The sequence below is a fragment of the Solea senegalensis genome, linkage group LG14 (assembly GCF_019176455.1).
Source record: "Solea senegalensis isolate Sse05_10M linkage group LG14, IFAPA_SoseM_1, whole genome shotgun sequence".
NCBI classification, from domain to species: Eukaryota; Metazoa; Chordata; class Actinopteri; order Pleuronectiformes; family Soleidae; genus Solea; species Solea senegalensis.
In genome coordinates, this window is record NC_058034.1 from 23,500,328 (window position 1) to 23,526,556 (window position 26,229).

The 26,229-nt window shown below is 40.8% G+C and overlaps 1 protein-coding gene across 1 annotated transcript in view; it reads right to left on the bottom strand.

The window, feature by feature from the left end:
• The window catches only part of gmds (GDP-mannose 4,6-dehydratase), a 122,792-nt gene that overhangs the window by 19,900 nt on the left and 76,663 nt on the right, over window positions 1–26,229 (bottom strand). Inside the window, exons 8-9 of the mRNA XM_044044534.1 lie at window positions 2,060–2,178; window positions 1,463–1,559 (exon numbers count right to left, since the gene is read on the bottom strand). Coding sequence (XP_043900469.1) covers window positions 1,463–1,559; window positions 2,060–2,178 — 216 coding nt within the window. The remainder of the gene's footprint in view (window positions 1–1,462; window positions 1,560–2,059; window positions 2,179–26,229) is intronic.

Consider the following 26,229-nt stretch of genomic DNA (forward strand, 5'->3'; position numbering starts at 1 on the left):
TGCCAAAAGTAAAGGTCCCTTCACTAGATTATGAGCACCCATTCAGCACCCACCAACAGGATGTAGCCAACATTACTCTTAAAGAGGTGAACTGGCCTGTTTCCAGCTGTTTAAAAGCATACAATGAGCAGCCCCAGGCTGTCGACTGGATAAGCGCTGATAAGTGTATGGTACCAGACACAATGACCGGCAATCAGATACATGCAGAAAAAAAAGTTATTTTCATGTTAAGGTCAAGTATATAGGGCGGGGGAAACCTAATGTACAGGTTTGTGAATAATAATAATAATAATAATAATGATGATGATGATAAGTAGTATTATTATTGCTTTAGTGCTATTATTTACACATTAAAGCTGACTAATATGAACGTTTTGTTCATAATGTCTGTATTTCTGAAAGCTGCCATTCTGTTCCCGCTGAAGATTTTGATCACTAAATGCTTTGTTTTTGTTATTTTTATATCAATTTTAAGCCTGGTCTAATAGCTTTTTTTTTCTTTTCTAAATGTAGCACTTTGAGATTTATTTTAATTATTTATTATTTATTATTATTATTATTATTATTATTATTAACACAGCTCAGTCAGCACTCACAGTTGCTGTGTTTCCATCATGTTACGGTTCAGTTTGGTGCAGGACGTGAGGTCTGGAATGGTAAAGCCTTAGCTCGCATTTATACTGAAAACAGTACAGTAGCTTTACTCGGTAGGTGGGGTGAGGGCTGTGCCCGCCATGGCCATGTACGACGACATCGAACACTACACAGCAGACACAATGCAGGACATCCAGCTGTGTTTGTGGCTGTTTGCCTCGACTACCACAGGATATTTACACCAATTGCAAGGGAGGGATGTTTTTCTGTCACCCAATCAGCTGACTGTTGTGGGTGGAGCTACTGTACCGCACAGTACCAAACCGAACCATTCCAGTCAATGTTCTTGTTACTGCTTTGTCCTTGTGTGTGTGTGTGTGTGAGCTGGGTTACAGGTGTGCATGTCTGAGTGAATGACATGTGTGTGTGAGTGTCGGTGGATCCTGGGAGCTGATTGGTCCTGCACAGGAGGAATCTGAATAAGAGGCCTGAACATCTCAGCTGCAGTGGACTTCCTCAAAGCACTCACAGCCAGACTGCCAGCAGACATGTTTGTTTTAATAAACCTTTAAAAGGGTTTGTTTTACCTGGTGCTGGTGGTTTCTTGGGAGTGAATTCTTTTTCACTATAACATACGTATCATACCTGTGTCTGAGCCCCATAAGACCAGACAGCTTAAAAATCTAAAACAATCATATTAAAACATTCTTCCAGTCATCGCAGCAATATTGTGAATAGTGATTATTTTGATCGATAATCGTGACGGAAAATCTCCATGTTAAATCTCCATGCCTAGTTAAGTTTAAATAATATTCAAGTACTAAAAAGACCTTCAAATGGGAACAAGACCAGGTGAAAGCTGACTTACCACTTCAGTGGGGCGGAAGTATTTGGGGTCCACCCTAACATGTATGGCCCCCGTCTCCTTGCAGCGGCCAATCTCATCCACATCCTTTCCTTCCCACCTGGAAACAGAAAAAAAACATTTTCCCACCGCTGTTCATCCAGATCCAGCTCCACGTCTCTCCATGTTATTTGTTCTGTGGTTTGTTTCTTTAACATCTCATGCAGACAAAACATGTCAGCTGCCTTTTTTTCTCTTAATTCTACACAACGGGCATTTGTGAATGGCAACGCACACCTTCAGCAACATGCCTGTGTCTGCCAGGACACACGAGGGAGGGGAATGAGGTGTTCTAATACTTTGATGCTGCATATGAAGAATAAGATCAGATTCATGGCTTTGGTTTGTGTTTAAATGAAATTGTGTTTATTATTTCTGTGTCTTGGCAAAACCAAAAAATGCTTCTCACTTTGATCATGTATGGAACAGGCGACAGAATGTTGACATGCAAATGGCATGAAATCATAACAAGTAAACCTTGTAATAGGTGAGTCATGTGGATTTGTGACTTGATAGAATCTGGTGTGTGTTTGTGACGTGGAGGTTTCGGTGTGTACTCACACAATCGTCTTGCCCACTTCTTTGAAGGCCTTCTCCACAAACTCCCTCACACTGTGCACCTCTCCTGTTGCTATGATGAAATCATCTGGCACCTCCTGCTGCAGCATCAGCCACATGGCCTGAAAGACACACACACACACACACACACAGAGGTTGAACTCATGGCAGATCATAAAGACAGTTTGGCGCTTCACACTGGACACTGCCCAACCCGATACTGACAGACAGGAAGTGAACCTGTGACCCCTGAGTGGGGCACTCGCCTGTGCCTCTGTCCTGACGTCATTGTGAGGGCTCATGGGATGCATAGTGTGGGAAAGGAGGACAGAGCACTCCCACAGGCTAAATGTGCTGCTGGCACATATACACACACACACAGAAGAAAGTCATGCACATGCTCATATGCAAGCAAACAGCTCATGGTCTAGAGCAAAAATGAAAAAAAAAATAAAGCTACAAAATCCTCCAACAACTTGACTGATTCTGACTACACAACAAAGACGGCCTTCATTACAAGCCTATTTACCCCAGTGAAAGATGAAAGTCTGGGCCCAGTGCTATATTAAATAACCAGTGACAGCATTTTGTGCGGTTTCATAATATTTATGGTCAGAGCTGCTGACCCCTGCCACTTCTAGCCTGATTATGAGAGACTCGCTGGGGACACAAAGACAGACAATCTAATCTCTGAGGGGCGGAACTGGCAAAAAATGATTTTATTTCTTATTATTTTGACGATAATGAAAATGACTGGATATCCTTTAAAATTTTAATTGTTGCTTGCAGATTGGACACAGAAAACAACTCTTACTGAATGTGAGTTTCGGGGTCGGTTTCTTTGGTTTTTGCAAAGTCATTTTGCACTTCTTTAAAACAACAATGTGAGCGTCCTCTGGTGGTTTCTTGGATGAAATCGGAATATGTAGAACATAAAACAAATAAAAAATAATAATACAATTATGTAATAATAATAATAATGATAATAATAATAATAATAATAATAAAGAATAGTTTTTTTCTCCTCAATATTGTTCTACTTTAAAATATAACTGTCTGGATGTCATATTAGGATAAAGTTAAACAGCCCTAACATAAAGTAAACAATGGCATCAGTCTAGTAGGGACATGTTGACCACGCGTCAGTCAGATCAGTCATGTGATCAAGATCATGTTTGTTTATCTTCTCGGGACCTTGACAAAGTATATAACTGGATCTTTAGGGGACCATGGCTGTGTATACTGATGTATACTGAATTGAATGCCAATGATTTGAAATCATGACTAAGAAACAAACCAGCTCACATTTAGTTTTGTAAAAGGAAAAAGAAAGAAAATGAAAATGTGTGTTATTGTGACACTCTTGTGAACTAAAGTAGTACATGTTGCCTTCTTGAACATGCTCACACACACATTACAGCAGTGATGGAATGCTCTTCCTTGGGGAGGCCAGGCCATCCTATCTCAGGATCGTTTGGGGTCACCTGAATGCTCATGGCTGATAGCTCCCCTGAGCCTGATCTTTGACCTCTCACCCTCTGGCCCCTGATCAACAAACCAGTTCTCACACTGCTATATGCCAATTCGGCAACTCATGCCGTCACTAAAGCAAAAACTGAATTAAGACATTTAAATGTTTCCAATTCTTCCCACATATTTTGACTCACTAGCTCACCGGTTAGCCACTGAAACAGCTGATAGCTGAAACCTGGTGTCCAGAGTGTACAACAGAAACCCGGAGACAGGAGACCAGAGCCTCGGTGTCACACACGATAAACAATGAGCCGCTGGTGTGTTTTAATCCACTCGGAGCCAAAATCTGCAGCTAACAGCTGAGTGGCTAACAGTTGGTGCCGCTAAAACACAAAAACTAGCAACAACAAACAGGCATTACGTCACCAACTTAACTTTTACTTTGTAGTAACGAGTAAGACGGTTAAGGGAAATGTGTCGGAGTAAAAGTACACGTTATATTTAGGAAATGTAGTGGAGTAAAAGTAAAAGTTGTCAGAACTATAAATATAGAAGTAAAGTACACAAATGTGAAGTACAGTAACGAAATATTTGTACTTCACAACACTGATGCTGTGAATGTATGCACAGGTTTCCAGTGAACGGGCACCGTCAGGTAATCACTTCATTTATTATAATAGCTGATTATTGTAAAGAGTACGAACTTTATGTTGCATCACAAACATAAGCTAAAATGCATGCGTGTGCACACATATTAACATATTATCTTCAAACCCTAACATCCCTGCATTATGTGGCGAGAACCCTGTGCCTCCTTTCCCCCTCTCTCTCTCTCTCTCTCAGGACTGCTCTGCTTCATTAGCGATCTGATAAACGGCTCGGAGGTTGAGCGGTTCACACTGAACCCAGATCTTCCTGTTCACATGGCCACAGGATGACCCCCATCACACGCTCAACGACCCCTTTGATCACCTCCACTCCTTCACCTGAATTATATTCTGATACCAACTAATGAGTAAATGCCGAAAAATTTATATATCTGCAATAACATCCATTTCTGTTTGTCTGTTTCCCAATATACAGCATTAAACCAAAGCCGAAGAAAAAAATTAAAACAATAATGAATAAAATAAGCATGACTCTGCAATAATGTCTAGAGAATAGTAGGATTGCTGCCATGACTGTATTTTATTTAATTCTTGCCATATGTCCCTGTCAATAGAGCACAAATAGAGCAAAAGCAGAGCTACTAAGCTGCGGGAAATTCCCCCGTACAAACCCAAGGCAGCCTGCTGTCTCAGTGTAGGTTACAAAGTGCAATCTCACAACTGCAAATACGCTGTTCCAAAACTAACCTCAGCAGCGCTGAAGCTGAATGACACTGAATGAGCTCTTAGCAAAAAATGAGAGTCCTAAGAGTGAAAACGGATCCCGATTATCAGTTTGCTTTCTGTTTAAAAAGCATTTCTCAGAAAAAGAAAAACCAAACCACAGGTTAGCTCATCCACACAACCCTGACCTCTCCGTCTTCCTTTTTCCCTCTGAATCCCAGCCTTTAATGACCCCATGGTCCTCCGTCTCTGACTGCTTGACTACAGCTGACATGTGGAATGGCTCATAGTTAACACTTAATGGAGCTGCTATTATGGCTACACAGAGGTATGAGCCTCAATCACGGTCTGCTAATGCCATTAACCCCAGGCTTTTACACACAAACCTCAGTGTACTGCTATTCAACATCCATCCATTATCTACCGCTTTATCCTCCACTGGAGGGTCGCGGGTGACATAGGGCGATAGGCGGGGTCACACCCTGGACAGTTTGTCAGTCCATCGCATGGACACACACATAGAGACAAACAACCATTCACTCTCACATTCACACCTATGCTCAATTTAGAGTGACCAATTTACCTAATCCCCATATTGCATGTTGTTGGGCTGTGGGAGGAAGCCGGAGAAAACCCACGCACACATGGGGAGAACATGTAAACTCCATCAGAAAGACCCTGTGTTTGTGTCCTGCGTGTGTTTTGGGGTTTATGTTTGTTTTCTGTCCTGCGTGTGTTTTGGGGTTTGTGTTTGTTTTCTGTCCCTGTGTGTGATTTAGGGTTTGTGTGTGTTTTGGGTTTTGTGTGTGTTTTCTGTCCTGCGTGTGTTTTGGGGTTTATGTTTGTTTTCTGTCCTCGTGTGTTTTTGGGGTTTATGTGTGTTTTCTGTCCCGCGGTGTTTTGGGGTTTATGTTTTTGTTTTCTGTCCCTGCGCGTGTTTTGGGGGTTTATGTGTGTTTTTCTGTCCCGGTGTTTTGGGGTTTATGTTTTGTTTTTGTCCAGTGATTTAGGGTTTGTGTGTGTTTTGGGTTTGTGTGTGTTTTCTGGCTTTCTGTTTTCTGTTTTCTTGTGGGGTTTATGTTTGTTTTCTGTTTTGGGGTTTATGTGTGTTTCTGTCCCGGTGTTTTGGGGGTTTATGTTTGTTTTCTGTCTTGCGGTGTTTTTGGGGTTTGTGTGTGTTTTCTGTCCCATGCGGTGTTTTGGGGTTTATGTTTGTTTTCTGTCTTTAAGGTGTTTTGTGTGTTTTCTGTCCTGTGTGTGTTTTGGGGTTTGTGCGTGTTTTCTTTCCTGTGTGTGTTTTGGGTCATTGCCGTGCATTTGCCACCATAGAAACCCCCCAAAATGACTAAATGCTGTAGTACCTACTGTACACCAGGCTTGTAACGTAGTGCTGTACCACTGCTACACCAAAAGCAGAGAAGAAGACGTTGAGCATGCACATAATTATGTGCATAAACATTTTTCTAATGAAAGCTTTATTCAAATAAGTATACATGACAATGTATACAATCACAGAAACAGAGTGAAGAAAGCCAGTTTAAAATCACCTGAGTCTGATGGAATCATTGTGTCTTCTTTCAGATTTGATATGGTAGATGTGCGAATAGTTTTTAAGAGGCTGCAGCCTCACGGTCACACCACTACAGAGAATGAGCAGAGGTGGCTTCTCCAGATCTTTTGTAGCTTAAGAGGTTCTCAGCTCTGTTCCACAACACGCTTGCAAGGATGCCAGACAAGAATGTTGAAGTCTAAAAAATAAGACGAAAAGTGTTGTTTTTTTGGTGTGGGCCAGAGGGAAATGCTGGGCTTGATGCAGACGCAGCTCCAGCGCCAGCCTTTCCCACCTCATACCACTGATAATAAGATTAATGACGTGCACTTACAGCTATGAACATCTGTGAGGGTGTGCAGACACAAGAACATTACCAGGCACAGCTCAGAGCTCTGTCACAGATCGGCTCAATCATGGTCTCACTAGCGTACGTCATAGCCCGGTTTTATCAGCTGCTCCTTTCAGACCCACATCCATCATGACAACTACTTCCTGGATAAACTGGAAATCATCTGCAGCCATCTTGCTCTGAGATTAGGCAAACAGTAGTGATATAATGACTCCAGAATAACCAAGGCCCCAGCATCGATACCAGAAGCACGATTCCTTTTAAATGAATCTTACCTCAAACTATGTGTGCATTATTTGTATCACAGCAATTTAGAAAATGACAAGCAACACAACAAAGTTCCTCTTTACACTCACCGACACAGTCTTAACCTTCACTCACTTTAACTTGGCCAATGTTTAAGCTCATATTATACTTCCATCATAAACTGCCAAGACAGGATTCTGTAGCCGTGTGCCAAAAACATAGATTTTCAGCAGTTTTTCTGATAATGAAAAAACACACAAACCAGATGAATGTGTACCAAGGCCAATGTGATATGGTTTGATAATGTTATTATTATCGAGTCTGCCAGTGATTTCACTTTGCTCTGCAGACACGTATGACAAGGACACCACATCTAGTAGACTCCCAGTACCGGTCCCAAACCCAGATAAATGAGAAGGACTTTTTTGAATTGAACATTTCTTACATACAATACAACACTTTTTTGAACATACAAAAAGTAAGTTAGATAAACTAAAAACATTGAAAAAAGACAAAGGAAACAAATTAGAAAATATCAGTCAATCAATAATTAATAGAAAATGATATCAAATCAAAAGGGTTTGCCATTTCTAACATTTCTGGAAGTGTATGATCAAATAAAGGGTTATTCCAACTAATTAACACCTTTAGCTAACTACTGATGTACTACAGATGTGGGTCAATCTGTGTAATCAGCACAATTATCAGGTAAAACGTAGATTGAATCATAGGCTTTGTTTGTTTCAGTTCTGTTCAGTAATGCCAGAAAAGTTTGATTGCTTAAGTCGTTATTATATAAAAGAAAGCCTCGTGCCTTTCCTCTCTCTCCAACTCTTCAAATTTCATAGTGCATGATTCAATCTACATTTTACCTGATAATAAGCTAATTACACAAATTGCCCCATATGCCTTTAGAACAAAGTAGTAAAGGTGTTAATTAGGTGAAATAACCCTTTACATGATAATGTACTTCCAGAAATGCAGTTAGAAACTGCAAACCCTTTTGACTTGACATAATTTCTTATTATAATTTATTATTATATATTTATTATTAATTTCTTTTTATAATTTGGGTTATTTTTGTCTGTCGTTAGGTGTCACTGTTGAGGAAAGGCGTGGCTGCCTGAAACTACAAGTATTGGCACCAACGTGGCAGAAGTGAGAGCGAGTCACAAGAGAAAACTGTAGTGAAGTTTGTTTTATGTTGGAGAACACACAGTCTGAAGAACAAGTACATGCTAAGGTGATGTCTGCATCACAACAGCAGACCACAGTGTGAGACACACAGTGTCACATACACAATTACTGACTTTATTACCACACAAAGAGACGCGGTTGATAATAACAGATTCAAGCAGCAGATAAATATATTTGACCCTCGTTACCAACATTACCAACATTTGGAGAACGTGCTACAGGTGTCATGTTGAATTTGTACAAAAACAAACAATATTTAGACCGAAATAACATTAACATTTCACTTCAGAGTAAAGGAGAAGCTTCAAGCTTGACATAAATAAGAATGTGATATACACCAATATCGACCAATATGATCCCAGACACTGGATTATTGAAACTTAACGTCCTCCGAAACTCAGCAGGTCAAAGGATCCTTTTGTTGCTTTCGCTCACAAGTTTTCATCCCGACATCAGACAACTGTTGCTCTGAACACCTATATTATGCAAAGTAGCATGATCTCAGTCCTCCTGGCTCCAGTGAACCACACACTCACTCACAGTCCAGTACAAACTGACACAGTAGAGTGAGTGATACGGGAGGCGCAGGAGTGTTAAAAAGTCTCAACAACTGGATGTTCCATGACTTTTATCTTACATTTAAGTGCAGTATTTCCTGACTGAAATAATGAATTTTATGACATTTTATTGTAACAATGTTTTCCTTTAGTTTATAGTAATGTATGTAATGGATGTAGATGAGGACAGTGGATGAGTGGTAGAGCACCTCATCTTTACACTGGACGGTCCCTCGAGGGTTTGAGACACTCGACCCTAAGATGCTCCTGACAGCTGTGCCAGCAGCATTTGAATGGGTATGGAAGATGTGTGATTGAAAAATGCTGCACCAAAATGCACTTTATTAATGTGTTAATGGGTGTGAATGGGCTGTTTTTAAACATGACCAAGTCGTACTTTTTGTCCAAACGATGAAATATCAAAGGTTCCTGACATGCAAACTCAGCAAATTAAACCTGGCACTCATGACCTCATGACACTGTGCTTTTTTATTTACCCTGTCAACATGTACAACTGAGCACATCATTTTCATATCTTTAAAATAGTGACATATAACTGCCACACATGAAGCAGCTGATGAAAAAGCATTCATAGCCAAAGTGATGGCCTAGAGAAGTGGATATGGAGTTGGTGAGCAGATGAAACGTGCTGGTGGGATCAGAAGTTTCCAACAAATGACTTTTTCTTTCCACATCATATATTCCCACATTCTTTGACGGTGCTGGCAACACAGTCTCTGATGGTCTCATAGTGAGTCACAAAAAGGGCAAGGCTGGATCATGCACAACCACACACCAGACCAGACCTAACCAGACCAGGCCAAAGTGGACCAGGCCAAACAAGGCCAACCATGGGCAACTCACATCACATCACAGAACTTTACGTCATGATTTCTACATTTGTTTGGCACACATGTATATTACTTAATTTAGCTCTATATTATCACACACAAACACACACACATGCACACACAGCTACCTTGGAGCTGTGATTTTTAGCAGACATGATTGAAGCTCCTCCCCTTCACTGTACCCAGCATGCATGCACACACACACACTCAAAGATTGGCAGAATCATTATGACACTGCATTGACTTCCATTTATTTGGACACCCTAAACCAGGGGTGTCAAACTCATTTTTGTTCAGGGGCCACATACAGCACAATTTGATCTCAAGTGGGCCGTACCAGTAAAAATAGTAAAATAATAGCATAATAATCTATGAACAACAATAACTCCTTTGTTTTACATTTAATGCAGGATATTTTTTACAAAACATGACATTTCTTGAGAAATGTAAGTGCAATTTCAACAATATCATGCATAAACTTACTATTTACACATCACACTGGCTCTAAAAAGGCACAAACATATAGTTACAGATATCTGGAAGTGAAAAATATTGTATTTGACATTACGTTTAGATTGTAATCGTAGAGTGAAATTTGAACAAATTCATCCTGTGGGCCGGATTGGACCCTCTGGCGGGCCAGCTCTGGCCCCCGGGCCGTATGTTTGACACCCCTGCCCTAAACCAAGCGTTATGCCTAATTTGAACCAAAACCAGTTAATGACTAACCCTAAACCTAGCCTAACCGCAATTCAAATCTTAGACCTAAACTTCATTAGTTCCTCAGAAATGAGGTTCTCCCTTTCCACCGTTTGCGATTCGCGTCATTTGACTCAGCGTCTTGATCGTCTTCAAGAAAGAATATCTCTATGTTTTAATCAAAGGGAGGGAAGGGCTCCCAAATGTCATTTACTATTTAAGTCTAACACACACACTGAACTCACACACACACACACACACACACACAGGTTGGGCCCAGCTCCATAAAATGTGGACAAAGCAGCTGATTCTTGGAGCTCATCGGGTCATTTTTACACTGTGAGAACATGAAAAACACATTTCTCAAAGGAGCCCTCTCATTTGGTGTGGGTGTGTTGCCGTTTCAGGGGGAAACAGGGTTAGGATCACACACATGCACAAATACACCAGTACAGGCACATTAAATAGAGCGGCTCCATCTAATCTGTCATGGTGATGAATAGACAGTGAGTGGGTTTAAAGGGAACTGAAGTGTTTAAAATACTTCACAAAAAAAACACAATGAAGGTGGTAAACTTTATACAGGGTTCCTACACATGTTTCACAATATTCACAATATTTAGTAGTTGAATGTTCAGACTTCCTCAACTGGTTGAATTTGACCTCTGACACCAACACACACACACAACCTCTGACCTCAGACCTGTAACTATGAGAGTCACTGTTAATGCTTTTATCTGAGACTCACAACAATGTCTGCCATCATTCTCACTCTTACTGTATGTACACACACGTGTGTGTGTGTGTGTGTGTGTCCTGGGTTCACTCTGTATGGTTTGTATGTTTCCAACCACAGTGATCTCACATAAGATGTTATCAGCCTGTTTACTGCTTCTCTGCTCCACTGGTGTGTGTGTGTGCGTGTGTGCGTGTGTGTGTGTGTGTGTGTGTGTGTGAGAGAGAGAGACTGATTTTAACAAGCCAAGTTTAAGATTTATGGAACTAATCATCCACTGCAGGGTAGGGCTGGTAGGGGAAGGTGCAGATTGATTCCTACCCTGTGAACATGAATCACATTTTTCCACTTATTCAGAAAGCTGTTAGCTGCATCTATGGAAGTACAGGGGCCGTATGGGCCCAGTGTGGGCTGCCATCCAAACAAGAGGCATGTCGGGGACTGCAGGTCAGTAATCATCTGACAATAACAGTTTGGAGAGCACTTGGTTTTTACAGCCAAATGTGGAGAGTTATGACATCAAATCCAGACACAAGGGAGAGTGTGGCTCACACTCATGTTCACACTGTTCCTTTACAGCTTCCAAATACACACCACATGACTGACAATGCAGTAAAAATACAGTGCTATTTAAATAAATGCAGTCTGGATGTAATTACAGAGGGTTAATAATATAACAGGCTATTCCTCATGCCTTTACGTATACCTTTAATTCTAATTGTCACGTTCACCCAGAAGCAGGTGAAGAAATGCATTACTGCTCATCTTTCCATCGCTGACCTCTGCAGCTTAGGGGTTGAACATTGTGTCTCTAGCCTGTCCATTCAAATGTCATGCTGAACCTGTTACATGTTGCAACACACCAGTCCTTTGTCTAGATGAATTATAATCCACGTCTAATCCAGCAATCAGCCATTTTCAACTGGCATTGATCTGGTTGGTCCCAAGCCCAGATCAATGTAAGCGTTGTGTAAGGAGCTTAATCATCACTGCCAAAAAATCAGTGAAAACGCCGGTGATCTGCTGTTGTGACCCCTAGAGAGGGAGGAGCCAAAAGAGGGAAACGCAGAGGAAAAAGTAGTGAGTGACATTGCTAGGTTGGCTGACTGGTGGTGATGATAACTGACCGTCCACCACCACCACCCTCCTTCCCCTGATATGAGGTGAGCTACAGTAGTTCATTTGAAATGTCTTCATATTCCATTATGCAACGGTCCATTTTGACCAAACATGGTTATTTTTCAATGTGTCCCCTGCAGTCTACACACACGTCTACAAAGTGGTGGACCCAGCACTCATCCTGGGTTAGGAAGCGCTGAAGACAACCAGCTGGATCTGCTTCAGAATGTGCAGCGTTCTCCTGTGACATCACCGGCCTGGTGGGCTTTTGATTTGGGGTCAAAAGCCGTGGCACCCACTGAGCGGAAAACTTCGACATGCCAAGTTCATGATCCAGAATGTTCTCTACTCTTTCACGGGAGATGCATACAGCATTGGCTATCATTAGATAGCTGCCATTAGATTTGTGTTTCAAACAAAATATCGATTTAATCATTCAAAAATGTTGTATTTTATTGTTTGAAAATACACTTGTTCTTTGCGCCGTGGTTTTTTATTTGTGGGCGGGGACTTAGGCAGCTGCCTGCTGATTGGCTACTAGTTTTGGAGTGACAGCTCAATGGAGCCTCATCACAGGAGCTTGTTCCCGTCAAGTATATAACGTTAATAATCTGACAAACGTTAGATATTTACAATGATTTTGTCAGATATTGACGGGGAAAACTTAGGGAACGAGCTCCAGACACCGACTCCAAGCCTGTGATGAGGCTGGTCCATTGAGCTGTCACTCCAAAACTCAGTAGCCAATCAGCAGGCAGCATATTGTGTAAAAAAAGGACTTTTCTTTGTTTACTCAGTTTGTTGCTGTTTTTCTCGTGGCTGGTCACATAGTCCTTGCTAAATGTTAGAGATTTACTCATGTTACTGGATTCTTTTAGTATTTTTAACTGGCATTTAGTTGGCAAATAATTGTGATAGTGATTGCTGACTGACTGGCTTGTGTTTATTTTATGTTATAATGATACTATTAGTAAAGTATAATTAAATCATTCTAATTCACTTTAAGAAGAAGGAAAACTTAGACTGACAATCTAAGTAATAGCATCAGTAAAACTAGTGAATTCTGTAGTGATGGTGTTTTTGTCTGTTTTATTTGTGGTATTATTGTTTTTGACTAACAAACGTGACAAAGCAGTGATGTCATCAATAACTCATCCACGATGCACATACTGTATCAGCCTCATGGGAAAGTCAGCCAACTCAAGATTTATATTACCTTCACAGTTGGTATAAAGTGATGGAAAGGAATCAAGGGACACCAAAGAAAGTACATCTAAGATTACATTTAAAAAGAATACAGATTAAAGGCAACATGTTGAGAGGAAACAATGACGTTTGTTAACGGCAGATGATATCAGATTATTGTTGTTTTGGGATTTTCTTTGGGGTGTGTGCATTTGCTTTGTATGAGGAGCAGTGATTTTGTCTAAAATGCAAAGTTATGGTGACAAACATCAACGGTCAGTCAGGTTCTCTGCTGCTGGTTCAGCGACATTTGGTCTTTAGTAAAATAAAAATCCACAGCTAAACTGTATGATCTTTCTGACATTCAACAACTATTATTAATAAAACAGTAGTCGTCCTTATCTCTCAGACAACACTGACTCAGTCGTGGGTGCAAGTTGGTGAGAGGGTCAGATTTTTGGGGACATGTGGGAAACTGGCCATTCATCAGTTTCACACAACATGAAATGGCAACAACGTAATATTTTAAAAACAGAAAAAAATCCCCTTCCGTCCTCCATCTGTTTTATCTCCCTCCAGAGCAACTGTTGATTAGTTAACCTTATCTGACCACTGCAGCAGGCGCGCACACACATGCACAGAAACACAACTTCCTGCTGCTGCTGCTTCATCACATCATTAGCTCATCACTGGCTAACATATCGATGCATCAGAGAGTGAGCTGCACAGATAAAACGATGAAAGGTGAATAAAGTCAGACAGGATTAAAACGGAAAAAGAGAAAGAATCCAATTTTCCTACGTGTCAAGACAAGTGAGTCACGTGACGTCAATGGAACTATATCCCAAACTCGCATACTCTTGTATGATGAAAGTAATATCAGCATTAACTGTACAATACTGGCACACATTCACTCAGTTTGTGTTTCTTTCTCATTTTGTTCAATAATTCTACCTTAAAGGCAATTCTATTAAATCCCAGTAACATTGAGAATATAGTTACAAATGAACAGTGTTAACTTGCCGCCACACACACACACACACAGTATATTGGTCAGTAGATACCTTTAAAGTTGAAAGTATTGTTTAAAGGATATTTGATGAGTGTGGTTACTCCCCTGTCTGTAATGAAGCTCTCTGTTGCCTGGGCGACAGGCCAGCTTTGTCCGTATATCGTGTACTTTCTACTTTTCTTACCAACTGCTGTGGCTGGAAAATCGGCACCGATGCCAAACTGAACGAGTGTATTTATGTTTAACTTCAATTTCACACTGTGCCGTGAACTCTTGTCAAACTGAGAGGCTTAACATTGACTGACAACCAAGACAACTGTTCAAACACTAGGTTGAATCTTCTAATAGGGAGTTCAGCTTGTTACCCTTTGGTTACATTTGTGACTACATCGTCATCTAGAGGTGTTTTGTTTGGGTAAGTTTTGATGTTTTTACAAATTTCTCTGCAACTTCATTAAAATACACAGTAATGATTTTCAGAGGCAGAGACGAAAACTCACCGAACTCAAGTTGGTGCTGCGATGCCCAAGAGTCTGTGCTGAGCAGTGCTGAAGCCAGAGTAGTGTCAACAATAGAGGGTGTTTGTGTGTGCATTGAAGTTAGTGCCTCCACATGTTAAGCTGTGGAAACAGATGCTTCACTCCCTGGTTGTGTATATGTGTGTGTGTGTGTGTGTCTATATTGGAGTCTTGTGGCTGTTGTTGTACAGACAGCCCCAGAGGGGTACACGCACAATAAAGCAGCAGTGCAGTTCAGCCATTTTCAGAGGTTCAGGCTGACCTCTGTAAATTCTTCACATATGGCTTTCTGGGCGTCAAAGGTTCTCACAGTCTGAACTGTAGCCTCTTTGAAATACACTGGAAAAGCAATATGGCACAGTAGCCGTGCAGAGTTAACTCACAACAGCTACAGCTGAAAGAGGGGGACCTCCCGTGTGAATGTTTACTTTTTTGCTCCAGCATTGAGTGTTTTTCCGTTAATCACACCTTCTACAATCGCACACTGAATCAGGAACACAAAACTCAGGGCCTGTCCACAGTAAAATGAGTCTAAAAGATTTTGTTGACGTTTCACAATGTTACGTGGCTACATATTAGCTATAGCTCAGTATTGTTGTTTTAAAATGCAAATGTTACACACAGATGATTGTATTATAAACTGTAACGGGAGCATGTGAGCGTCTGCTATAAACATGAATAACAAACCAACCTGATGTGCAGGGCCACTGCTAAGCTTTTGGGGGGCCCTAAGCATAATTGGTCATAAATGTGCTTGAATAATGTGTGAATGACACAGCTCTGACTGTGATGCTAATGATTTAGCAACTAGCTGAGCATCATCATCATTCAGCTCATTCAGTAACAGACTGAACCATCCACACCAACACAGAGCCACTTCAATGTAGTTTATCTGATTTGATATTAGGAATGTGTATCTATCTTTGATCCTTCTAACTCTTAAGTATATTATCTTTCTTGTTTCACATTTCATTTTATTTTTCTCTTCATAGAACCCTTGGGGCTCTCAAGTTTTGGCTCAAGGCTGACATCTGTGAAACAGACAAATGCATGGATTAATATATGCATGACCAGGATATAAAATCTAAATATTACAACTAAAAGTAGCCTCCTGACTAAAATGGACTATGCAACGATGAAACTGTATTTACTGCAACTGCAAACTGTTATTTCAAGAAGAAAAGAAACAACAACAACAGATGATAGAATACGACAAGAAATGATAACAGAATAAGCCACACCCCTTCCTATATATTTTTAAAGTTATATCATTTCAAATGTTCAGAGGTTATTATGTCCAGTTTTGTATGTATTGTATATGTATTGTTCCGTGTAGCAGCGACAAAATAGTATCTGTGCTCCAGCGTCTGTGATGAGAAGTAGCACATACTGAGAGGTGTGGTTTCACTGACAGTTAGACCAGGAGGGGGTTGGGCTATGTAAATGTGATGATACTGTTTCTTGGCTCCCAGAAGGTGTAAGTCTTTGAGGCTAAAATCCTCCCTAAAGCAGTTTGAGGAGTGCCTACATTCAAATGTTTTCAGATTTCTATCTGAACTCAGTCACGTTCAGGTAGCTGGGCTTGATATGGTGGTGAAACAGGTAAGTCCGGTGGATATCTGGCTTTTTAGCTCCGTCTTGTTCAGCGCAAGATCGAGTGGAATCGCTTAATATTTCATCTGCTGCTGCTGCTGGCCAAATAGAGCCAGACATTTCAAGCATTACAGATGTATTAGCATCCATAAACATTCTGGAAACATGAGCCATGCCCCACCATCCATACACTGTAGACCAAACAGGGAGTAACACAGGGTTAAATCATTCATTTCTTCACCCAGCCTTTGAACAATGGAGCCACTGTGATGTGAGGTATGTACTGTAAAAAAAAAATCTGTCATTCTCATTCACTTTCTCTTTACCAAACATAAAACACACTCTCACATGTCTGTCTTCACACCACACATTACTGTGTGAATACCTACAAATATAGACAACTCCAGCCTCACACAAGCTGCAGCGATTGCTGCAAACAAGCCGAGAAATTCATGAGAAACAAAAGCACTTTCTGTGTGCTAGTGACTGCTGGCATGGATCACGCGACAAAACAAGCGACGGGAGTGTTTTGAATTTCCTTCAGACACAGTCACTGAGACTTACTGGGAAATATTTATTTCCTAACACACAATTGCCTGACGGTGTTTGGCAATTGTGTGTTGAATGAAAATATTTAAAGAATCCTTTGTTTTGATAAGATAACAGTTTAGACTCAGAGGGAGGCAGCAGCCTGAGGCAATAATGCAACAACGGCTCTTTATGCATCAGTAAACTGTGGCAAAGGCTCTCTTTGTCAGTATGTGTTGTACCTCGATGATTAAACACAAAAACGTGCAAAACAACAACTCCTACACTGATATCCCTGTTATATATACATACACATACACACACATATATATATGTGTATGCACACATATATATATATATATTACTGTCTACAACTTTTCCTTTTGTAAACTCCACTTGCTGCCTCCATAACGATCATGTAAAGTCAACACTCGCACAATAGCAGCAATAAACTGCATCTGCTTATCCGACAATAATTGCAGTGGTGGTTATTTTTCAATGACAACAGTAACAATTTGAGCTTAAGCTGCTATTTAAAAGAGGAAACCAGAACTTGTACTAGAGTAAGCAAGAAGAAGAATAAGCAAGTGTCACTGTGAAGTGTATCCCTCAGTGAAGGAACCTAGATTAGATAGTTTATTTTCCAAAAGGTCATTTAGTAGCATAAAACAAAGACAAATAATAAACCTATGTTTATTATTTATTATTTATATATTGTTTGTGTAAGAAAGCTATCAAACTTACTGTACTTTTGTTAAGTAATTTGTAAAGTAGTTCTGCTGTATTGCTGTACAAGTCTTTCGACGTTCCTTGTTCTGGTTTAATGTTTCCTCACTCCATTTATTTTCTCAGGGTACACTCAGCAGGTCAGTGAAATATATCTAATAAACTGCAGAAAAAAGGCAGAGTTAGTTAATAGAGTTAGTTCCCTCCTGTACATGGTACCCGTGACTCTGCAGCTGCAGGATCCAGATCCTGTTACGAGGCAATTATTATTAGTAGTAGTGGTATTGTGATCTTTATTATGCTATGATTAAAACAGATGTTTTTTAATCAATTTATGCTACTGCTTATGTAAATAACACTTCTAACATATCACAATTAATTCAGAACAATCCTGACTAAATGCAGCTGTTAAATATCAGCTGCTGGTCTCTGTTCTTTGTTGTTGTCACTGAAGGAGTAAGTCACGTTGGCATATTATTAGCATTAGCAACATGCAGTGTAATGTAAATAATTGCGGGGTTAAAGCATTATTATGCAGCATTTTTACCCTAATATAACAGCCTCAGAGTTATTGTAATGGTTGACGTACTGCGGTGACGGAAGCAGTGTAAACTGGCAGAGCTGTGTGGATCGGAGTGCATCCGTTTTGCAACAAGTGTATTTTGGGGGTTATTCTTCGGCTATCTCATCCAAGCTGGAAACCACAGAATTCAGTTCTGATAGTCACTGTTTATCATCCATCTGCACCTTAACCAGAGTTTCTGTCAGAGTAGATAGGTAACGATCACAAAGTTGTTGTACTTGTGATTCAAATGAATGTCAGTATGTTACATGAACTCTGTCTGTCTGTCTGTCTGTCTGTGTGTGTCTCTCTCTCTCCCTCTCTACAGACAAAAAACAGGTTATGTGGCATAATGAAGCCTTATTGTGATCCTACAGAGAGAAAGTTGTTTGTAAATCAAAAGAAAAATACAGCTGACGATCACAGCTGATGATCGTTGTGCGGAGCAGTGAGCGAGAGATGGAGAGTGAGAGGAAAGGAGGAGGAGGAGGAGAGAGGGAACAGCTGCGGAGGTGTATGAGCTGAAGAGAGCTCTGCTATCCTTTAGCCCTGCCAGATGCCATCGTTCTTTATAATTAGTGAGGTGTGGCGAGTATTGTGTTGTTTCAAACCAGTTTGACGCACAAATGCACTGTTAAGAAGTTTCTGTACATGCTCTATAAAGACATGATTGACCAAACCAAATCTAGTCTTAGTCCATGATTTACCAAGAGCTAACCACAAAATCTGTTGCTGTGGGCTCCCATGGCTTCGTCTTGTTAAAACCACCGCCGTCTCTCTGGATCTGTGAGGATCCGGTAAATGCTCTCCCATTAGCTTTCTTGACTGTCTTGGCTTTCCGGGGCACAATAGATATCCACCAACTTCACTTTTATAATGAAAACAGAGATGAGGCTGATATAGTTACTATAATTACTTTAGTAATCTCCAGCTTCTTCCCAAAGAGTAATCATGTAAGAATGTTCAAAGGTGTGAAAGGTCAGAAAACCATGACAAACACACAGCTAATAAGTGTATGCTAAGTGTCTTGCATAAATATATAAAGGATTAACACAACTGAATAAGTAGACAATAAAGCTGCTAGTCAGGGAAGAGGGAATAAGAACCTCGAGTGCACCTCTCAGGTGTGTGGTACAGATCCAAACCAGCTTCTGTACATACTTGAGTTAATACCTTGTTAAAAGCCAATTAGGCAAAAATAATAATCCAAACCAAATGAAAAAGAAATTTAAAATAAATCGTCATTGAGATACACTAGCATACACTTCTGACTTTGTGCCCTGCTGCTAAGCACAAGGAGCATGCAAATGCAAATTGCTAATCAAGATTCAAGATTCAATTAGTAAATAAATAAGTAAATAAGTAAATAAACATCTGAACTATCCCTTTAACATTTTGACACATAAGGAGCCACAAATACTCAGCCATCTATCTGATCATGTCATAATCAAACCAACTGTCCTTGTAAGGACTCTGCACTGACTTCCATCAACACGTAGAGTCTAAGCACAGCGTTATCCTCCACCTTAACCATAACCAGTTAATACCTGAACCAACATTTAAATTAAAGTTGAAATTAAAGGTCCTAAACAGGTAACAAATACAATAACACATACAAACACGTAAACACGCAACAGTACCACAACAAGACAAACAAGTTCTGTTGTTGTGACATGGGACACTGCAGAGCCGTCAGATATCGCAACTTCTAAGTAGACGCTGATCCTTTCTGCTTGACAGCCTCTTTGTGCTTCACAAAAACAAATATGCATCCATTTCTATTTCGGTTTGTTACTACGCTTGTTTTTCAGTTACAACATTGTCTTGAGTGACACTCCCTCATTAGGGTGTTGCTATTACCTGAAGTGACTTTCAATGCAAGAGACACTGTTGTCCACACCACTAACAAACATTACTGAAGAGTCTCCCACCGTTATATAATTACATCAGAATGATATTATAATGATATAATGTTGGGGAATATGGGGAGCAGTGTGTCATGTTTTGTATTTTAAGGTTCTTGCTCTTGAACTTTTGTTTTAATAGTAAAGGCCTAACCAGGGACAGGGGTTGCAAATTAGCCTTGGCTACAAACCCATATGCATGACATCTGTTTTGTATTTCATATGAAATACTGTTAAATGCATTTGTCCCTGCTCAATAAACGTCGAGATAAAAATGAAATAATTGTACAGCGACAAATCACAACGTATATTATCTCAAGGCAGAAACATTTACAACATTATAGAGAGAAGAGAAACCCATCAGTTCACATAATGAGCAAATACTAAAAGCCTTTCACTACTCCAGACAAATGAATTTGTTTAATGGCTTCAACAATAACTCATCACAACATTATGTTGGCCGACAAGTGCAACTCACAACGACATCAAGAGAAATCACAAAGAGATTAACAGAAATCACAACAACATTAAGAGAAGTTGTTGTGATTTCTCTTAATGTCGTTGTGATTTCTCTTAAAGTCATTGTGATTTCTCTTAAAGTCGTTGTGATATCTCTTAATGTCGTTGTGATTTCTCATAATGTCGTTGTGATTTCTCTTAAAGTCATTGTGATATCTCTTAAAGTTGTTGTGATTTCTCTTAATGTCGTTGTGATTTCTCTTAAAGTTGTTGTGATTTCTCTTAATGTTGTTGTGCTTTCTCTTAAGATTTCTCTTAATGTAGTTGTGATTTCTCTTAAAGTTGTTGTGATTTCTCTTAATGTCGTTGTGATTTCTCTTAAAGTCGTTGTGATATTTCTTAAAGTCGTTGTGATATCTCTTAAAGTTGTTGTGATTTCTCTTAATGTCGTTGTGATTTCTCTTAAATTTCTCTTAATGTTGTTGTGCTTTTTCTTAATGTTGTTGTGCTTTCTCTTAATGTCGTTGTGATTTCTCTTAATGTCGTTGTGATTTCTCTTAAAGTTGTTGTGATTTCTCTTAATGTTGTTGTGCTTTTTCTTAATGTCGTTGTGCTTTCTCTTAATGTCGTTGTGATTTGCACTTCTCGGCCACCGTACAACAAAACCATGTATCATTTATTTGGATAAACAGGACTTAAATAATAATTGTACTTCTAAGAGCCATGGTGTATAAAATACCACAGCCACAAATTTCAAATGATGGGTTGCCAAAGTTAATTTTCTTTGTTTTTAAAGTATTGTTCTTACTGTTAAGGGTTTATTATAATGGTGTTGTATTGGACTACTGTACTTCTGTGTTCTCAGAATAAGTTTTCATCCATTCATCCTCGAGTGCATCTCGTTGCGTTAGCTAGCATAGGGCGAAAGGTGAGGTACATCGTGGACAGGTTGCCAGTCCATCACAGGTCCACAGAGAGACAAACAACCATCCACTCTCACTACGGCTAAGTGTCCTATTTGTCTAATCCCCAAATCTACACGTTTTTGGAAACCCAGAGAAAACCCACACTTCAACGAGGAGAACATGTAAACTCTATTCAGGAAGGCCAGGGTCACAAACCCGAGGGTCCCGGACCACTACACCAACCATGTGGAACAAGTTTTCTCTCCACTAATTTATGATGGAAGAGATTGTGCTACTGCTGTATTTCAGGTGCACAAACACACATTCTTGACCACAATCCCCGTCCTCAAATCCAGATGCAGAGCCTAAAACAACCTCAGGCAACACGTAACCCCGCCCCGTGACACACACACACTACAACATGCTAGTTCATTAAAGAAGGGATCGACAGTAACTGGCCAAATCAAGACCATATGGCGAGCAGGGAGCTGTCCCGCCCTCTGCTCTTCAATTTAGTGGAATGAATATCACAAAAGGATGGGCTGACGAGATACATATGTCTAACACTATATTACCACCACCACAGCAGTCTCTCTGGGTCAAAGGTCTCAACATATTCAGCTTGAGAGCCAAATCATGTTGAAACAGTAACAGTCTGGGAGCAAGATTTATGACGAAAGACAAATGTTCATTAAAACAATAATATAGTAGAAATGTGAATTTTCTTTCATTTTTGAAGCAGGTGCATTCTTGGCCGAGAAAAGACTCACGTGGATGAACGATAACTCCCACAATGCTCTGCCCTCGCAGCTAGCAGTAAGTTTCCATCATCAAACCGTGACCTGCTGGCTAACGCTATCAGCTATCAACCACCCGGAGATGTTTGGAGAAGACACCGAAACGGAAAAGCTGGAAACCCACAGGTTTTGCTGTCTCCAGCAGGAAGACGTCGCCGAGAGCTAAGACTGTCTCTAATATCAGTCATGGAACAGTAATGTTTGACAGTTACATATAAGCAATATGTAAGTAAGATGTTTTTAATGCTATTCATGTTGGTTCAAGAGGTCAAAGACAATGCTTTCACATGACAGCCTTTTTCACTGGCCTATATAATGTAGATAGACAAGTGATGGTCTATGTGACACAACAGGTTTCAGTGCAAAACACAGCTACTAAATATAAAAAGCAGCAGAATAATCCAAATAAATGATGAGGGAACAATTTCCTAAAACATCACTTTGACATGTAGGACACATTTTTCTTTTTTTTTTTTTTACCAAATGCTAATTACCAAAATGAGAACGTTCGCAGCTAACTCAGTTGGCATATTTTGATGAAAGGTTTATGTTTCCTATGTGTCCTGTGGACCACATGGTTGGTGTAGTGGTTCACACCCGAGTTCCCGACCTGGTCGGAACAAGGGCCTTTATGCATGGAGTTTGCATGAATCCCCTCGTGGGCGTGGGTTTTCTCCGGGTTCTCCGGTTTCCTCCCGCAGTCCAAAGAAGCAGCGACGCAAATCACATCATTCTGCGGCACCGGTGAGCAATTCTCAAAAAACTGCAGGACTGATGATGGACTCATTTATTTATTAATGAGGTATTCCTTCTTCCTTTAAATATATATCTAAGCATAAATCCAGGGTTTCTTAACAGATGCATTTGCAACTCAAAAGCTTTATAAACTATAAGAGCATCAGGTTCTTCAGTTCAGCCTGCGAGGCTCAACATTTAACCAGACATTATTGCTGTGTAGGCACTCTGGCCTCTTCCAGTCTTGGAATGTCTGTCTGTTTTCCAAAAAGGAACTGAATCCCCACTATTCCTGCCTCCGTCAGACCATCACAGAACACCAGAGGGAAAGTAAGGCACATACCTCCATCCTCCCTCTAATTGGAAATCTGGGATAGTGCGCGGAGGAAATGCCAAGCATACTCCAGGACAAAAGGAGCGATCCACACATCGTGGGCAAGGAGGGAAATATATCGAGTTAAAATAAAGACATTTCTGATATATTCAATCAGCAGAGACAGACATTTTTACATCACATGATGTTATTCAGGCAGCAGACACAAGAGAACCTGGGTGATACTTTGGATACAGCTCGAAGCCGAAGCATGCCTGTGTGAGTGTGTGTGCTCATATTTGTTACCTCTTTACGATCTTTTCTGGCATGAAGACCAGTAGTCGTCTTGGAGTTTAAAACCTGGTCCTCATTTCAGAGGCTCTGGTTATATACTTTATATGGTTTAGGGCTGAGATTTAAATTGTGGTTAAGTTTAAAGACATTTACTGGTTATGCCTGAGTGTGTGTGTGTGTGTGTGTGTGTGTGTGTGTGTTCATTTATGCACAGGAGCTTTTCAGAGTGTGCACCTGTGTCATAGAAATCCACCAAGGGCTTGCTGCTGTAGAGGGGCAACATGTCCAACGAGGGGTGGAGAGATGGCTACTGTACACAGCTGTAAGTGTGTGTGTGTGTTTGTGTGTGTGTGTGTGTGTGCGTGAGAAAGAGAGAGTGTGTGTCTGTGTGTCAGCAAACTTGGTCCTAAGGAACTGGTTAAGGGCAAATATTTGACTTATAATTAAGTTTAGGTTATAGTTAGGCATTAGATCATCAGGTTCCACACAAGATGTTTCAGAGGAGAAGAAATTAAGCCAACAATCAACTTTCTGCTTTCTGTCTGCCAAAATCAATTTAGTAAAATACTGAAAGCAAACAATGAACTGTAGGGGCAGTGGCTTCTGCCTACAGTTGAAATTCAAGCTCCTAGTTTTTTGTAAAACATAAAATGTTCACCCCTGTTTTAATGCATGTCTAGTAAGTTACAGTCCTGTCAGTATTTCCCTGTGCTTTATTCATTAAAGAATAGTGGCAAACACTTTATGACTTTTCTAGCATTCAAATATGGCACAGTGTTTATATTTCATCATATTTTAGACGTTATTCATCACTGTACACACAGTATGATAACTTGGCCTTATCCCTATGGCCAGCAGGCCCAGTGGAAACAGTCAGTGAACTATTTCACATTATGTCTATTAAAACAAATGAGTTGCGTATGAACTTCAGCTTTTGGACAAAGGGATGGTCTTACACACATAAAAAAAGACAGTAAGAAGCCTGGTGGAGAGGCCAGGATGCCTCTCTGTCATCTTCAGAGTTCTTCTTCTCTCCTGGGAAATAAAAACATTCTTGTTTTCCCTCCAAATAACTTTTCTGGGGCAGCCAGATGTGCAGGAGGAGGAGGAGGAGGAGGCTGCTCTCCACTCAGACTAAATTGAGGGGCTGGACGAGGAGGGGACCACCAACACCAGCTCCTCTCCTCTGGAAGAAGCAGCCCGCACCCTCGCCTTTAACCTCTGACCTCTCACCCCTGACCTGAGGGATGAGGAAGGGATGGAGGGTGGACTTCCAAAAGCTCCCAAAATGTAAACAGCTAATCAGCACAGAGAGAGTGACTTTGTGCAGCCTTTTGTTTCGGCCTGACAGATGATGCAGATTCTTTAATGTTGGCCACACTCTGGCCCCAACGTAACTGAGACGACTGCATCAGCATCTATTTCTGCTCGCCGACTGCCGAGGAGGAGAATAACATCAATCCTTGCGGGACCTAGGGAGAGACCACCGGCTAACACAGAGGAGGATCTGGGTTCCAGCCCTGAACTGTGGGTGGAGACGCAGAGAGAATGAGGGAGGGGAAGATGCAGGGAGATAAGGAGGTGAGCGAGATTAAAGTTGGGGGAGAGGAAAAGGGAGAGGACAGGAGGTGTTAAGACAAAGATGGCTGTGTGAGATTGAGGGAGTTGAGAGAGGAGTGTAAATGAAGGTGAGCAGGGACGGAGGAAAAGGAAGAAAGGAAGGATGGAGGAGGTCTCAAAGGAACAAACTCAGTACAGGACGTCCTAATGTGGTGGAGAGCTAAGTCACGCTTACAATCAACATGTTACTGCACAGCATCTTTATCACGCTCACAGTGCACACATGGAGATTGGTTTGAAGTAGCGACTCTTAAAAAACAGACGTAGGTGTGAATGTGAGGGTGAAAGGACTGATGACCTGATGATGATAGCAGTGAATGATGAATAAATGAATAAAGCCTTAATATTTACAAGGTGAAGGTTGCGTTAGTGATGCAAGCGTGGACTAAGAATATCAATGGTAACATTTGAATGAAATAGCTGGTGTTTCACCAGAGAAGCAGTAGATTTTTAGCACAACATCCATCCATTATCTACCGCTGTATCCTCCACATAGGGCGATGGTCGGGGTCACACCCTGGACAGTTCACTAGTCCATCACAGGGGCCACACACAGAGACACGCAACCACTCACTCTCACATTCAGAGTGACCAATTTACCCAATCCCCACATTGCATGTTGTTGGACTGTGGGAGGAAGCCGGAGAAAAGCCACGCACACACGGGGAGAACATGTCTTGTAAGCCTGATAAACAAATATTCGAGCAGTTTGTAGATGCAGTCATGTTAATATCATCTCTATGCTAGAAGTCCAGTTACTTTAATGATATAACACGTGATCGCGTCTTCTCTGCCACGGGTGCAGGTTGATGAGGAAGCAGCTCGCAGGGCAGCCGTCTCACACTAACAGTTGAGCGCTTGTGGAGTGTGACGCAGCCCTTGCGTTACATTCTTTTGGACAGGAAGCCGCTC